Genomic DNA, 18,040 nt, shown 5'->3' with positions numbered 1-18,040 from the left:
TCGGTAATATCACAGAGAGCAAAGGCCATGCCTGCTTTGTGAGGCGTGCGAGAAACCATGAGATCTCCAAATATCAAGCATGCGACATGATAGCTCTGCATCTGAGAACAACTGATCAAGGATGCGTACATGGGGTGTTGATCCATGGCGACTTGGATCTCTAATGCATAAAACCACTGGGCAATGATCTGATTTAGAGGTGCCTGCAAAGCAATAAAAGTATGTCCCCATTTGTCATGCAATCATCCACATAAAATTGGTCCAAACGTGCATAAATACATCCTGCATCCCTTCTCCTATTAGACCATGAATAAAGAAGAGTGGATGGTCTCCTCGAAATGTCATCCTCGTGCCAACAATATCTGCCATGAATGGAGAGTATAAACCTCTCCCAAGATGCTCTCTCAAGAGGATGCACCAAGCCCTCATGTCCACCTCTTTTATCCATTGGCATCTCAACCATGCTAAAATCCCCACCAATAATCCTCTATGGTTAGGAGCATAGAGGTCGAGGAGAGGTTGAGAATACCAATGCGTGTAGTACCTTGCATAAGAAGGATCCACAACGCTCTCACAGGCAAAACAACACCATGTCCAATGATGCAAGGCAAGACCAAAGCTGAAATAGAGATACAGACACCACCTTTGGTACCAATAACTGGTGACCAAAAGGTGTGTCCTGAGAGAAGCTTGCCTGTATTCCACACTGACTAGCATCCAGTTTATGCTCTTGCAAGAGCAATACATCCATAGGTCCACCTGAAACTGCACAATGAAGCTGAGTTTTGACAATTTGTTTCCACCAATGTGGAAAAGCCCCCAAGACCCTTAATGTTCCATGAGACAATCCTCTTAAGGACTCGGAGTAGGAACGACCACATCTTGTGGTCGACGAAGGACCCCCTTTAGAGACGGAGGTACGTCTCGCATAGGTAAGGGAGGAAAAATCTCACGATGAAAACCTTACCTCTCGTTCCCACTGCGGGGAAAAGCCAGGGCTGGTCCTCAAAACTGGAGAGGTACCATGACAGTGCGACTGCGCAACGTCATCTTAGAGAGTGCAATCATCTAGTAACTGTAATGCAACATTCTCCTGAAAGGGATCCAAATCCTATGCCTACACAGTCTCATCCTCCAAAGAAGGATCAACATCCTATGAGGTAAGAGCTGCATAAGGGTTGGGGTACTCCACTAGGGGTGCGAGTAAAGGGGCAGGTACAGGGGTCCGAGGGCGCCTGCCATCTCTAGCGACAACCCAACACTTTGTGGTCTGTTGGGGCGTAGGGGCAACTGAAGTCTAGGAAACTGCAGAAGGCATCTGATGGGTAGGACCATGCTGCCTCCTAGCATGGCCTCTCATTCTAGGACAATCTCTAACAATGTGGCCCTGTCGACGACAAATCCGACATTGGTCCGTTTTTCTTGCAATCTCCATCCTTTGGCAGAAACGAGAGTTGTTAGGTCTCTGAAGCATGATGTGGTCATCAGCAATCGATGGATCAGGAACAAGCACAAAGACCTGGGATACGCCATCAGAAGTGGCGGTAACAGCAGCCGCAAAAGCTAAGGTGGGAGAGCCGGGAAGGGCCGGTACCTCTAAAGGATGCCCCTATGGAAGCTAAGAGCTTTGAATAAGACCAAGGAAGAGTAGGGAACCACAGTGAGACCGAGGTAAGGTGCTGATCCTCTGCACTGGATTAGAGCCCACTTGGTATTGAAAGAAGAAAATCTTCCTAGGGACAAAGGAAAGGGGCTGCCAGCGAAAACCTGAGAAGTGGCTTCTGGAGAATGAGAGAAAATGAGTATCCCGGAAGAAGCCTCGACCAAGAAAATGAGTATCCTGGAAGTGCACAATCAGCTCCTAAGGTAGAGTTGCTAGAAGCCATTCACGGTGTCGTGCTATGGCACGTCTATGGTGTGAAACCATGGAAGTGAGGCCATAAAATACAAATCCAGGTGCAGTTGTAGGGCTACCATATGCACGTGTATTTCCTCTTCGGAGAGTCGGGTTTTAAGAGCTTTATGGATGCACTGGATGACCCTAAACAAGCTGTCAGAAGGGAGACTATACAATATTGTCGAGCTTGGGATGCTTTGTGTGGGAACAGCCCCTTGGGAAGAATGAGGTGTAAAGAGCCTTAAGTGTTGATGCTTATCAACTCTTTGAAAAATACAAGGAAAATGGAGGGCGTGTAATTCCAAAATGGGAAAACCCAGAAATTTTGCTGCAAAAGAGGAAATCCCCGCCTTATCTGCGGGAAATTCTGGATATCCAGGAGGCGGTGCTTATCAGTGGGGGAGAGACGCTGCAGGGAACCAGAAAAAAGGAGGCGGCTGCTGCTGCAGAAAATGTACAGAAGATAGCGGTGGGTGTGCAGCAGCAGATATACAAAGAAGGGACCCTTTCCCAGCTGAATCTCATTGACCTAGCAGGCTCTGAGAGCTCCAAGACTGAAACTACAGGGCTGCGACGCAAAGAAGGATCTTACATCAACAAGAGCTTATTGACGTTGGGAACTGTCATATCTAAATTAACAGATGGAAAAGCAGCACATGTACCATACAGAGATTCAAAATTGACCAGATTGTTACAGTCTTCCTTAAGTGGGCATGGTCGTGTATCGCTCATATGCACTGTTACTCCAGCTCATTGTCTCTCTTTGATTGCTACAGGAGAAGAGCATCGCCATGTGGGGTCAAACAATTTCAATCTATTGAGCAGCTGCAGTCATACACTCTTCACGCTGACGATTGAAAGTAGCCCGAGGGGAGGTAACCTTGTGTGTGGGGAAGAACTGCTACTGGGGCTCAAACAAGTTGTTGGCCGATGGATCTGGGAGAAAGCCTCAAACTCTGGACTCTCGCTCTGCCAGCTTGCGAGAGGAACGCCAGCTTCAGTCTCAACTTGGCCCTCATGTAGGATGAAGGAGATAAGTGATTACTTTCACTGAATGCTGACAAAAATTGTAAGCTAATCCAGGATGCATATCTGGTTGGGTGCCTTCTAGAGTGACCTGTACTACAGAGGTTGAATGTTTTTCTGGTTATTGTGGGGTCTCAGGAGGATCCATTCAGTAGTCACGATTTCTTTAGAAGGTTTATTCTGTATCTTTGTTGCTGTTGGATTTTGGGACACATTTTAGGGGATGAATTTTCTGTTCTTTGCTCCTTGAAGAATTATATGTTGTGTTTCTTTACTGGGATTTTGGATGTAACTCTCACAGCCAGACACCCAGTGTGTTCCCGGCTAGACCGCACACGTCACGACAGCTTTGGTGAACCCGACGTGAAACAGCTGGGGTGAGAGTAGAAGGGGAATCATGGGCAATCAACAGGAGCAGCAAGGATTTCGTCCGAACGTCAACACCATGCAGATGTTTCAGGCGTTTGTGCTCTACATGCAACAGCAACAGGTAGTCGAAAGAAGGCTGGGTGAAGTGGGAAAACAAAGGTAATGTTATCTGATTTGAATGCTGGATGAAAAACGATATGATATCTGGAATGTATGGATACATGCAAGATGACATACAAATCAAGATGATGCTTGAGGAAAATTAGAGCAAATAGATACACAATCAGGGCTTTCTGAAAGGCAGGTACAAAAAAATGAAGGAAATATACTATAATGATGCTATATCTTAGCTGCTTGGAGAACTTCTAAAGCATGACAAGGATGCAAAGGAGGTAAAAATAATGGCAGACAAAGCAAAGAAGGCTATAGGGGCCTATGACACTGATGCATTTCTCGAAAAGAGAGAGCCAGGAGCTTATAGGACTTGTAGTCTTCCATAATAAAACTATTAGGGAAGAAGAAGGATTACAAGGGCTTATGACACTTGTTCACCTCAGGAGAAGGGGGTGGCAAGGAGCTTGTATAGACTTGTAGTTCTCTCTTAGAACTGTAGAATGGCAACAAGGGCTTGTGACACTCATCCTTCTCGAAAGCTGAGGAAGGAGAGGAGCTTGCAATGACTTGATCCATTCTTGCCACTTCAAGGGCTTACGACACTCGACCTTTCTGATAGCTGAGGAAGGTGAGGAGCTTGTATTGACTTGAGGTCTTCCCTACAAGTTGCAAAACAGATAGAATGCTCAAGAACTCATGAATGCCGGAAAGGTGGACACTTCTTTGTACTCTGATTGTCAGGATATCTGAAAGAAACTCTTTGAAAAGCAGAGCTAAATGTATGCAATGATGATCTGGATGAATGGTTTGACATAGAGAAAGCCCAAAACATCAGAAGGATAAAAGGAATGCCAATGCAGAATGCTGTAGAATTGAGTGTATGAACATGGAGATTAAAGCTCTACTCGTTGTTCAGGAAAGCCATATATGATGGCATTATATGTACACATGGAATGCTCATTTGTAATACATGAATAAACTATGTGCCAGTTAATGGCTGCAACCAGTTAAAGTCTTTGAAAAGAAGCTCATGGTGATTTGAAGCAGTACAGGGCATCGGTGGAAAGGGAAGTGCATGCCTTTATGACCAGGGGTAGGTTGCAGTCAAATGCATATGTGGGGAGCTACCTTATCCGCATGTTTGATGCGTGTGGTAGTTTGTTGGAAGCCAATGAAGTCTTCAACAAATTGTGGGCAGCTAGAGTATGCTCAAAGAGAATCTAACAGCATGTCTCACCATGATTCCGTCTCTTGGACTGCTATGATTGCTATATATGCTCAATGTGGGAAAGGTAGTCATGCACTTTTCCTGTTTGATCTCATGATGTTGCATGGATTGATGCCAGATCTGGTCACCTTTGTTAGTGCCCTTGATGCATGTGCTGGTCCAGCGTGGTCGAGTTCTGCTTTTCAGGAGGAGCCAGCAAACCATGCACAAGCATTTGGATCTAGATCCACTCCTAGAGTGCAAATGGATGCACAAGTGCAAGAGGCCAAGGGCTGGGGCCTTCTCTCTCCCTCTTCTCCTTCCTGTGCCTGCTCTGCTCTGCTCTGTGGGTCTGTCAAGATATGGTCGGTTCTTTGGATCTGGCGGAGGCATGGCCATCCTGCTGTATAAGCAGGAACCCTTCCAAGGTACACGTAAAGCTTCAAATTTCATGGAAACACAAGGGCCTTCATTATCATCATCATCATCATCATCGTCGTCGTCGTCGTCGTCGTCATCGTCAAGGGAAACCATATATGGCCTTCTGCAGACATGCAGTAGAAGGAAAGATCTAGCAACAGGCAGAAACTTGTATTCCCTCATGGTCATCTATAGCCTCAACACAGTTGCAGCTTTGGCAGACCATCTCATACGCCTTTTTGCCTCTTGTGGGAGCCTAACAGAGGCCAATCAAGTGTTCTCCCAAGTGGCAAACCCAACTGTTTACACGTGGAATGCCATCATCTCAGCCCATGCAGAATTTTCTCAAGCTTGTATTGGCATCAGAGCAGTTGAGCCTGGGAGGCTCATACATTATCAGATAGTTAGCTTTGGCCTTGATTCTGATGTGCTTGTTGGGAGCACCTTGATTGACATGTATGCTAAATATGGATGCCTAGTGGAGGCCCACAGAGTTTTTGCTACGCTTCGGCATCGGAATTATGTGTCATGGGGGGTGCTGATTGCCGGCTATGCTCAGCATGGCCATGGCCTTCTTGCCATACAACTCTTTGAGACTATGCATCAAGAGGGCGTATGGCCAGATAAAGCCACATTTCTGTGTGTTTTGAAAGTATGTGGTAGTGTCAAAGCTGTAGGACAAGGCATGTTGATACATGATCAGATAATAAGCCTAGGGTTGGAATTGGATGATTTCCTTGGCAACTGCCTTGTTGATATGTATGCCAAATGTGGGATTATGGAGGAGGCACATACTGTGTTTGACAACCTATTAAACAAAGATGCTGTATCTTGGGTGGCATTGATCTCAGGGTATGCCCAACATGCAGATGGAAAGTTTCCCCTTGAGCTCTTCATGAAGATGCAACTGAAGGGCATACTGCCAGACAGAGTCAGTTTTCTGTGTGTGTTGAAAGCCTCTGGAAGCTTAGGTATGGTAGAGCAAGGTCAGATAATACATGATCAAGTCATTAAGTATGGATACGACATAGATTCAGACATCCAGAATACCATTATCCACATGTATACAAAATGTGGAAGCCTAGAGGAGGCATGTGTGGTTTTTGAGCGGGCAGAGAATCAAGATGTTGTGACTTGGGGTGCATTGATTGCAGGGTATGCGCAGCAAGGGCCTAGTTTTCGTGTCCTAGAACTCTTTGAAACAATGCAGGAGGAGGGCATAAAACCAAACACATTCATTTTTTCCTCTATATTGATGGCATGTGGTAGCTTAAGAGAATTGGAGCAGGGCAGACAGATACATGGGGAAATCACAAGGAGCGGACTTGAAACAGATTTGCTTGTTGGAAGTGCCCTTGCTGACAAGAAGCAAACAGAAATAGAGCTACGAAAGAAGTTGGAAGAAGCCAAGAAAAGGGAGGCTGATCTAGAGAATGATTTGGATGAGAATGTGGATTCAGAGGATGAAGAAGCTGAAGATAACGTGTCAAAATTTGATGAAGATGAGGGTGACATTCAAATCAGTATAGATTTGAAGAAGATTAGCCTACATAGCAACTTGGTGGCACATACCGGAGGATGTGCAGGTTTAGAGGGGGTGGATGTCGTGCTATGGCACGTCTATGGTGTGAAACCATGGAAGTGAGGCCATAAAATACAAATCCAGGTGCAGTTGTAGGGCTACCATATGCACGTGTATTTCCTCTTCGGAGAGTCGGGTTTTACGAGCTTTATGGATGCACTGGATGACCCTAAACAAGCTGTCAGAAGGGAGACTATACAATATTGTCGAGCTTGGGATGCTTTGTGTGGGAACAGCCCCTTGGGAAGAATGAGGTGTAAAGAGCCTTAAGTGTTGATGCTTATCAACTCTTTGAAAAATACAAGGAAAATGGAGGGCGTGTAATTCCAAAATGGGAAAACCCAGAAATTTTGCTGCAAAAGAGGAAATCCCCGCCTTATCTGCGGGAAATTCTGGATATCCAGGAGGCGGTGCTTATCAGTGGGGGAGAGACGCTGCAGGGAACCAGAAAAAAGGAGGCGGCTGCTGCTGCAGAAAATGTACAGAAGATAGCGGTGGGTGTGCAGCAGCAGATATACAAAGAAGGGACCCTTTCCCAGCTGAATCTCATTGACCTAGCAGGCTCTGAGAGCTCCAAGACTGAAACTACAGGGCTGCGACGCAAAGAAGGATCTTACATCAACAAGAGCTTATTGACGTTGGGAACTGTCATATCTAAATTAACAGATGGAAAAGCAGCACATGTACCATACAGAGATTCAAAATTGACCAGATTGTTACAGTCTTCCTTAAGTGGGCATGGTCGTGTATCGCTCATATGCACTGTTACTCCAGCTCATTGTCTCTCTTTGATTGCTACAGGAGAAGAGCATCGCCATGTGGGGTCAAACAATTTCAATCTATTGAGCAGCTGCAGTCATACACTCTTCACGCTGACGATTGAAAGTAGCCCGAGGGGAGGTAACCTTGTGTGTGGGGAAGAACTGCTACTGGGGCTCAAACAAGTTGTTGGCCGATGGATCTGGGAGAAAGCCTCAAACTCTGGACTCTCGCTCTGCCAGCTTGCGAGAGGAACGCCAGCTTCAGTCTCAACTTGGCCCTCATGTAGGATGAAGGAGATAAGTGATTACTTTCACTGAATGCTGACAAAAATTGTAAGCTAATCCAGGATGCATATCTGGTTGGGTGCCTTCTAGAGTGACCTGTACTACAGAGGTTGAATGTTTTTCTGGTTATTGTGGGGTCTCAGGAGGATCCATTCAGTAGTCACGATTTCTTTAGAAGGTTTATTCTGTATCTTTGTTGCTGTTGGATTTTGGGACACATTTTAGGGGATGAATTTTCTGTTCTTTGCTCCTTGAAGAATTATATGTTGTGTTTCTTTACTGGGATTTTGGATGTAACTCTCACAGCCAGACACCCAGTGTGTTCCCGGCTAGACCGCACACGTCACAACAACGGGCCCACGAACGTGGGAGCCATAAACCCTCGCAACAAGGGTGGTTTGGACCTCAATGTCAATGTTGTGCTGAAGAGAGAGGAGCTCGTCTTGCGAAAAATTGATGATTCTCCCGGCTTGTGGGGGTGACGAAAGATTGGCTGTGGCAGAAGCCATAGAACCAATCGACAATGGGTGGCCGACTCAAATCAAAATGAAAGAACGCTGCTGAAGGAAAGAGGCGGGGTGGGGAGGAAGAGGCGGGTGAGAGCAAGGAAGATGAAACAGTGGGGGGTGGAAGCAAGGCAGGTGAGGAGGCGGGGATGGGGGCAGGGGGCAAGGCAGGTGCAGCAGAGGCGAATGGAGAGGCAGAGGGCAGAGAAGGAGGTGGGGGGGGGCAGCAAGGGCGGGAGGAGGATGGGGGAGACGGCGGGAGCAGCAGGAGGCGGGCGTGGAGGCAGGGGACAAGGTGGGAGCAGTGGTGGGCGCAAGGTGGGAGCAGCTGGGGCAGAGGCAGGAGCAGAAGGGGCAGGCAGGAGCAGAAGAGGGCAGAGGCGGGAGCAACAGATGGGACAGAGGCGGGAGCAGATGGTGGGGGGAAGAGGCGGGAGCAGAAGGGGTGGGCGGGGGCAGAGAAGAAGGCGGCAGGTTGGTTCAGCAGCGCGAGCTCAGATCATAGCAGATTTTTCTGTATTTTGGGATCCTTGTATTATGTTTGAGAATATAACTACACAAATTTAAAACTTCATATGCATAAAATGGTAATAGGAAGAGGGTTAGGATATCTTTGTCAAATTTGTGAGTACACTTCAAATTCTCTACTTAGGGCATAAATATGAACGACTTCAATTATGTATAACAGTAACTACTAGGGAGGGTACCTTAGATATGGCATTGCTTTTCAATGAAAGTAGCCTAAGCTTTGGAGAAGCTTTCTGAATTTTCAGGGATGTGATGTCGCTGATCGAATTCCTATCAAGCTGTAGAACTTCGAGTACGTAAAAACAACTTTTCTGGTGAAAATTTGCCATGTATGACATTGAAGTAGCACAACTATCTCTCTCGTTATCCACGACTGGTAAAGCAGAGCCACCTGTACCCATCTGGTCCCTTTCATTGAAACCCACAGGAGTTTTAGATCCTGCAGGGGTGCTAATGATCTCCTCCAGCAATGGTCCATCTTCAATATTATTGTTCTGAAGCAGCAGCTTTTGCAAATTTTGAAGTAACCTGAGAATCGTAGAGATTATTAGTTTCAGAGGCAGATACAACAGGTACTTCTTCTCAGCCCTTGGTCCCTCTCTCAATAGAGAATGTGTTAGACAGCTGCAGAGGATGTTCAGGGAGTGCTTCACTCGGAGCCTAACATGGTTAAGAGGATTGCCTCTGACTTTTACTGCAGCTTGTTATCTGCAGAGGCTCACTCTCCTCAGAGGGACATGGCACAACAGAAAGTTTGGGAGTCTTTGCCTAGGCTGATCTTGGGAGATGTGTGCGCTGTACTTGATGCACCTTTTTGCCTAGGCTGAACCGGTGGTATATTGACCCTTCCCCAGGGATAATCACTGACTCGTGGTGCCTTTGGCTTTACGGTGGATGTCCCATCAGAGACTTACGTTGGGACCCTGTAGAGTGGGAGTGGATTGATGCATCTGACCGCATGAAGTGTATACCTTTTTTCAGTTACACAGTGCGCAGTGCCAGGTTGTTGATGCTTGGTCAGAGCTAGAAATTCCCCACTATGAGGACTCACTAGGAGACATATGGTATTACACCCCACCTTCAGAGGAGATTTTGGCAGAGGCTATGGCACTCATATAAGAGGAGCCAGATTTCCTACTTTTTTGGTTGTTTTTACATGGTGGGCTGCCCACCAACCAGTGGAAATCCATCTTTGGGGTGGACCCATCTTGCCCTAGATGCCCAGCTCCATTGGAGACAGTATTTCATTGCTTATGGGAGTGCAGAGGTGCATAGAGAATTTGGGTTTCTATGGCTCAGCTTTTGGGCAGGCTGAGTATTGGCCCTGTCTATGTTACTTGGGGTTCTGTTGCATGGTTGACTCAGTCTGGACCCCAGATTCTCTTTGAGAGTAAGGGCTTGGACCTGGGTATTCTTGTCCATGGGGGCATAGCACAGAGATGCCTACTACAGGACATCCCCTGGTCAAGATATACATCGCCTCCACTGCATATTGACACTGTCTGGGAGATTATTGCTAGTATTGCGGCATGGCATATTTGGAAGGCCCAGATGTTCAGAGGCCATTGAGGGAACTCAGATTTAAGATACCCAATGTATCTGCAGCATATGGAGTGAGATTGTTCACAATCTGATGGCCACTTGGGCCCGTATACAAGGATCTTCTAGAGCTGTGAAATCAAAGAGCAACTGTTTTATAAGACACTGGGACCGTGGCATATTCTTTTCTCTACGGGACTCTTATGGTGGCATAATGCCCCCGATTGGCTGAGATCTCCCTACTTTTTCTGAGGCCTCCCTTTCGTATGATTCTATCTTACTTCATAGAAGTCTATTTTCTGGAAAAAAAGAAATCGAGGCCACCAGATGGGGTGCCTCATGTTATGGTCACTGTCTCAAACTACAACATTCACGAAGGTCATTTTATGCTCCAGCATCCAGATGGCTCATTATTCAAACAAAGGATGGATATTGCAGGCAAATCGGATCAGTGCCGCATCTGTAGACTTTATGAGCACTCCGCCAAAGAGTGTTTCGCAAAAAAGAACAATCCTAGAAAGAAATGAACCCTCACCCTCCCAAAAGCCAAACAGGGCTGGAATTTGGTTAGGGATGAAAGTACCACAACTGCATGAGGTTCGGTCCTCTCAACAGACAGAGCAGGATGGATCTCCCACTGGAGCAGGACCTTCATTGGCTCCTAATGGTGTAGGACCACCATTGACTCCTAATGGAGTGAGACCCTCATTGGCTCCTAATGCAGCAGGACCATCTTTTGTTCCTAAGGGAGCACGTCCTTGTTGGACTCCTAGCAGAAAAGCACATCCTTTGGAGTCCCAGGGCGCAGACTCTTCATCTCAGTTAGTTGCTCACCATCCCTTGATTTAGGCTCCACTATGTTCTTCACAGGTTCAGATTCTACAATGGAAGTCATTTTTCTCCATAAACAGATATAGATGAGAAAATCTTAAAGGAGGTTCCATCATCATTGGAAGAGGGACATTCCCCATGCCAAGGTTTGGCGTGGTCTAGCACGCAACAAGTTATCTGACCATGGTATCCTTATCCCATCCAAAGCATAATGGATTATGTTATTGCTTGGATGCAAAATTGGTCCTTTATGTGCACCAACCGTGTGCCATTGCTGTGTCTTCATTGACGCCTGCATGTACTGTTGGCACCCTTGTGCGCCCTCAGGCTCCTTTCGCATCTGCGCTTGCTCTCAGGCCTTTGGTTCAGTTCTCTTGCTCGTGGCCCAACGGTCGACCACGTGGGTTCACCTGCATTATCGGTGCACTTCACACCGTTGCTCGGCGCTATTCCTTGGCTACTGCCCAAAATTCGCGCCACACCTGGTTTCTGCCAGGCGCCCAAATTGCTTCCCCTAGGCTGGCACCCATCTTATCCACTTTGCCTTAGCCACGCATCGCTGTATCACCTATCTACTCATTCAACTATCTTCCTCGCCTTTCTTCCCCACTGCCCAAGCTCGTCGCCTTATGCCACCCACCGTTGCTGTACCAGTCTCAACCCCTAGCCCTTCTACTCCTTGCCACCCTATTTCTCCGCCCCTACTTCCAGAGTCTTGCTTCAAGAAGAATTATAGCAGGCAATGCTCAGAAGAAGCTGACACTAAGGTGGTGAGCAGAGAGAGTCGTGGTGGGAGACCAGGAGCCTCCAGTGCAGAGAGCAGCTTGCTTACGTCTGCCCTTGTCATTGCCACCACAGCAGCACCAGCAAAGATTTCTTGACCACCTACCGATGGCTGTGAAAATCATTAACCTCAAATAACCTTCTAGGCATGGATTGGACGGAATCTAGCCAGGTGACAATTTCATCAAGAAAACTTGCTTCAGCTTGCCACTATCTCGATGCAAAATATCTATGGACATGCTTAGTCTAGGGTTTACCTTGATGCAGAAGCTGGCCTGGTTTCCAAGGATGATCATAAGGGCACAAGAACATCACATATGCACAATCTTCATTGTGAACAAGACAAGGGAAATATGGACAAGATGCTGCTAGTGCCAAAATAGAGTTGGCTGCCCTGCATATGGAGTGCCCCATCGACAAGGGCATCAAGCTTTCAGTCACTCCTTTGGTGCAGTTTCATGCATACAGTTATATGGTCTTTTCATACATGAGTTTACCGTTTTGGTGGTTGTATGGTGGTTGGGCATAAAGCTAGAGTCTAACATTTGTGTATTGAGAAGTCTTATGAGCCAAGGGGGTGGAGGGTGCAACCTGCTCTTGGTGCATTAGAATAGGAACCAAGGGGGTGGAGAGTTAGACACGCCCTTGGTGCAGTAGGGAGAAGATGGCTTGGTGACATGATCACTTAAGCATGACTCCACCTTCTCATGCTCACATGGTTGATGATGGCTATCTTTGTTTTTTGGATTGTGGTAGTTCATGGCTGTACACACGTAGGAAAACTATGCCCTTGTTTTTTATGTTTGTTCACTGGGACGGTGAACTGTTAACACCCGGGGCACCTGTAGCGGGGTATCTTGTCTGTGTATCCACATGTGAAAGGAGGTGGTGTGTGTGAGTTATCCCATAAAACAAAGGGATTGTAAGGCCTTGGTGATTTTGTATAAAAAGGTTATTTTCCCAATGTTGAAGAAGGAATACAATCTATTATTTATCTTCATTTTGTAGTTAGGCATTGAGTTCATCTACAACTAGATGTTAAAAGAATTGATGAAAGAAGTTTGGCTAAATAGAGGAGAAACGTGGGATTAAAGAAGACAACAAATAAAATTGGAAAATATGGAAACTCAGCGGGAAAAATTCTTAGGTGAGATTAGGAAACGGGAAACAGAAACAGAAATGATGCCTCTTCGCAATTTTGGTTACGAAACAGATGCTTCTTGTTACTATGCACATGCCCCCTTCACTCCTGACTTTATTGGGTATGCTTGCTTCATAGGACCTTCTACCTCCCATAAAACATTTCAATGCCACCCCAACTGTCAGCTATGCTAAGCCCTCCTGCTCCACTTCTTGGATCCTCTAGTCTAACTTTTCTTGGACTTCGTGTTGAGAGACATGTAATAGAGCATGTGATCATTGTACTTACAATATAAAGTGATCTGTTTTTTCCATGAGTAAATCTTTTTGTAGTAGCAACTTGAGGGCCCACCCGAAGGTGGCTTGGTTTCCTGCCCAAAGGCAGTACAATTATGGCCACAAATGGCCTGGATGCCACGGGGAGCCTGCGGGGATTTGAACTCAAGACCTTTCCCTTCCCAGTTACAACCTACATTGCTAGGCTTCACACTCATTGGCAGGTGAATCGAAAATTTGCATCCTGTTCACTGGAGAAAGCACTAGATCCTCCTAACAAAATCCATAGCTTCAATTCAGTTTAATATGTGATTATACCATGAAACCTAGTCTTATGTGCAAACAGGAGCCTCCAGTTGCTTATGGATATTTCTAAATAGATTATGAAGTCAAATACACCACCAATGGTCTCTCGTCACTGACTCTTCATGGTTACCAGAAATCACCATACGAATTTTAAGTCATTGGCACCTTCAAGACTGACACCAATCATTAGCAACATGTTTCCCAGTCATGATTCATTTCTTGGACACCCAAAGGGGTACCATGATCTTCTTCAACATATTGGGAAAGATATTTGAAGCCCCACACATTGTGGCTACTCCATGCAGTTGGCATACCATCCTGCTTGTCTTTTAGTGTTGCAAAGGATAGAGTGGTAGAGAAGTTTCTATGAATGCAATTTGATCTCTATTGACCAACATCAAGACATTAAACCTTATCTCTTTTACACCAAAATCTGAAATGTGGAAGGATTAACTCTCATTTTTCATGAGTAGCCCTACATCAAACATTTTTTCTAAAGTAGCAATTTTACATGAGTTAAATCCAAACGTTGGAAGAAAAAAACTGCTTACCTAAGTGGCTTGATAGAAGACAAAAAATTGTTACTCAGATCGAGCTCTTCCAATCCAAGTAAATCTTTGCTTTCAAACACTTTACCACAATGCCTTAAGCCCTTTCCCGAGATATTGAGTGTCTGCACAGCAATCAAGAAAGATATAAACTGATCACTTGATAAAGGAGCCATACCACTAATGGTTTTTTTAGAGAGAATAATATTATATTAGACTTGTAAAGGAGTTCTAATATATATATATATATATATATATATATATATATATATATATATATATATATATATATATAGTTTTCTATAACTCCGAGAGCCAATCCATCTTCAGTTTGATAATGCCAATTTGATAGGGGAACACGGAGTTGGTTTGAAGAACGAAGGTTCTACGAAATATATATATATATATATTTCGTAGAACCTTCGTTCTTCAAACCAACTCCGTGTTATATATATATATATTTCGTAGAACCTTCGTTCTTCAAACCAACTCCGTGTTCCCCTATCAAATTGGCATTATCTATATATATATATATATATATTTCGTAGAACCTTCGTTCTTCAAACCAACTCCGTGTTCCCCTATCAAATTGGCATTATCAATGTGTTGAGTGAGGAAAAACCAACTCCGTGTTCCCCTATCAAATTGGCATTATCAATGTGTTGAGCCCTATATATATATATATATATAGGGCTCTGAGTGACCTAGACCGATTCCTGAACGCCATGTGTTCATGGTAGTTGAAAGCGTTTGCCTTGCTCATGATGTTTGAGGCGAATAGCTACCTTGCCCCTGGTGATTGAGGGAAATGATCTATTGTGTGTGAATTGATATATATATCACATACACGGTACTGATCACATATGTATTGAGAGGGAACAACAGGAGTTAGCTATTTAATTACTCTGCCAATGATTTACGAGACTTATATCTATATGGTCTTATCAAAAAAATAATTGGAGTTTTTGACAAAAAAGGAGATTTCTGTACAGAGTTTCCATACTTTGAGGTTTTCAAAGACACCACCACCCAAGAAATCTTCCAACATGTCCCTGGTCAAGCGGCCCATGTGCTTTTCCCGTGCTTCAGCAAGCTCATTGCTGTCTACAACCCTACCATCAAACACCTGCATAGAGTCTCCCAAAAGTTATCAATTGAAAACACACATTGCTAATCCAAAAACTTGACAACTTTTCCCTTCACAAGAAGGAAATGCAAAAAATATAGACATACAAAAAATTGAAAAGCTCGCTTACTATTTTCAGTACACAAAATCTTTATAGACGTGTAGTGACGTGAATATTAGCATACTCTTAGAGTAAGCCTCTGAACTTGCTCCCACTAAAAGCATCAAGTCCTTCATTTTGTGAACAAATTCACTCTTATCACACACTCTCTTACTCCTATTGTATCATATAGCTTTTCCTTTCCTTTCATCCCTCCACCATTTGCAATACATCTTTCCCCTTCTCTTATTATTATTATTATTTTTCTTCAGGAAACAGACTTCTATTAAGTATGAAAAAAACATACAACAAACACGGCTATAAGCCAGAATAGAATAGAATCACCCCAATATGTAAGGTAATTTCAACCACTGAGGAGCATCATGATGCCATGAGAGACCTGTGGAACTAGAGGAAAAGAAAATGCCATGGTTCCACTCCTGCATAAATACAACGCGCTTTGCCTGTGCGGCCCAAGAGGACCGCTGAATATGAGCCCAAGTAGCCATGAGAGTATGGATGGTATCATCCCATATAGTACTAATGCATCGAGACCCAATAATCTGGACACCCTCAATAGCTTCCGTGCATCTAGCTCTCTAGATCTACCATGTTGTAATGTTGGTAACAATCTCCCAACTGGTGTCAATCTCCCAACTGGTGTCAATCCTCTGTTTGGGGGGTGTGTGATCAGAGTGAGGGACATCTTGCAATAACCCATGTTGGGCAATACCTCTACGATTGAGGGACATCTTGCAATAAATTCCAAATCCTTAGCCACTCATGGGAAGATTGAGATCCACACACTCCTGCAAACTCAAAAATTTCACCCTGCAAAATACATTGCATAATCATAATTCGACCCGATGAATCATTATATTCCAATGCCGGCTCCAATTCATGTCGCAAAAGAAAAGCAACACCCTAGAATTGTTTGCTTCCCGCATAGAAAATGTCTTATCTAGCAAAATGGCCAATCTATCCACCATGCTCATGCTGATTGTGTTTTTGCAAAAAAACTATATCTGGTCTCGTCATATGTACATATCCCATAAACATCTCCATTTATGAAGATTGCAAATCCCTGTACATTATAGGTAACACATTTGATTGGAAGCATCTTATGTACATGACAGAGAAATGAGGAGATTTAACTCTCATCCATCTGCACAAATCCCCCCAGATCCTATAATGCATTCCAAATAACATCAATCAAAGAGCTGAGTACCTCCAGTACAAACTTGAACTCAATTACGTGAGAACGCACAGTCTCAATTTGTCCATATGTAGGGTTATAAAAGTTAGAACCCCAAATATGATGTGAAGTGCTACATCCCCATAAACAATGCCGTACAGTCTCAAAATTTGCCGCCCATCTCGGGCAGGTAGGTGCCACACCAAAAATCGATCTCCACTGATTGGTGGGGAGACTACCATGTAAAAATAACTGAAAGAAATGAGAGATCTAGATCCTTCGGTATGAATGCCACAATCTGTGCTATATCACTGGAGTAATGTCATAACTCTCCCAATGAGGCTTGAGGGTAGGGATCCTATGCATCTGTTGAGTGATGAGAAGCTTGGCATTCCATACCATCAAGATGAAAAAGGGAAGGCTTTTCAATGGATCAGAGGCATCAATTCACTCCCACTCACCTGGATCCCACTGAAGATATTTGATAGGACTACCACCATCAGCCACAAACACCAAGAGCCATGAGTCACTATTTGAGGAGAAGCATCAGTGAACTAGTGCTTCTCTGAACAACCAACAATCCTCATAGGACTAAGCCTAGTGTTTGGGATGATTCCCTCTATGGTACATCTCCTCAATCTCCATCTAGGCATGATAGACTAGATGATGCAATCACGAGAGCAATGACCTACAAAGGTACGCCTATCCTAGAAAAAACTCATAGCCATCTCGGATGATAATCTCCATGAAAGATCCCAGAGATCCACTCATGCAGTATAGCTGCATCAATTCGATCAATGTGTATGCGAGAGCCCCTAAGATGCTGAATGGATGCAGCTCTCCGATCCTCCAGAAGACTCTTGAAGGTCTTCTAAGCAAGAACTGTACATGCACATCTCTCCCATCTTCAACACTGTATGTAACGAGATGCACCCAATGGCCGACTAACCTAATCCCTAATGAACTCATTCCACATAATAGATTGTCGGTCAGCCTCATCCAAAGACCTAGGAAGCCTCTGTCGCCAAGAAAGGTCTGATACTTCTCCATACTTTGACAATGGCTACAATAAGAGGGGAAGATGGTGCCCTGATATCTGCCTCCTTGAACAAAAACCGCGTGCTAGGCAGCTAATCTCTCCCAACACAGGGTGTACATCCGAAAATCTAAGATAAGAAAAAATCCTTCCAAGGCTCGGTGCCTGGTAGGAAACCTCTAACCACAAGTTTGCAAAGCAGGGCCCTACACTGAACATCCGGATCAATAATATTCAGCCACCCCTCTCGTTTGGGCTGAATAACTATAAGCCAAGCTACGTTGGCACGTGTGCTTGTGGTGCCATCCAAACCCGACCAAAAAAATTGGGGATCAACCTCCACAACTGAACAATGCACACATGCGAGAAACACCAACAAGAGACAATAAACCAAGCAAGACAAATAAGCCACCAATGCTTCTAGGCTAAATCCAATCTCCTAGAGCTCCCTGGAAGACGCTTCTT

General features: G+C 44.8%; 1 protein-coding gene across 11 annotated transcripts in view; it reads right to left on the bottom strand.

Moving 5' to 3' along the window:
• LOC147639861 (uncharacterized) overlaps window positions 1–18,040 on the bottom strand; it is a 168,933-nt gene that overhangs the window by 27,012 nt on the left and 123,881 nt on the right. For 7 of the 11 annotated variants that reach the window (XM_086774803.1, XM_086774780.1, XM_086774789.1 and 4 more), the window contains 3 exons: window positions 15,122–15,244; window positions 14,122–14,243; window positions 8,875–9,223 (listed from right to left, as the gene is read on the bottom strand). In XM_086774803.1, coding sequence (XP_086630929.1) covers window positions 8,875–9,223; window positions 14,122–14,243; window positions 15,122–15,244 — 594 coding nt within the window. The remainder of the gene's footprint in view (window positions 1–8,874; window positions 9,224–14,121; window positions 14,244–15,121; window positions 15,245–18,040) is intronic. The other 4 variants (XM_086774795.1, XM_086774814.1, XM_086774820.1 and 1 more) reach the window with 1 other exon arrangement.

Source organism: Cibotium barometz, chromosome 3 (assembly GCF_041138505.1).
Source record: "Cibotium barometz isolate CiBa-2024 chromosome 3, ASM4113850v1, whole genome shotgun sequence".
Lineage (NCBI taxonomy): Eukaryota > Viridiplantae > Streptophyta > Polypodiopsida > Cyatheales > Cibotiaceae > Cibotium > Cibotium barometz.
Note: the sequence above shows the minus strand (reverse complement) of the source record. Positions and strands in the feature narration are given on the sequence as shown.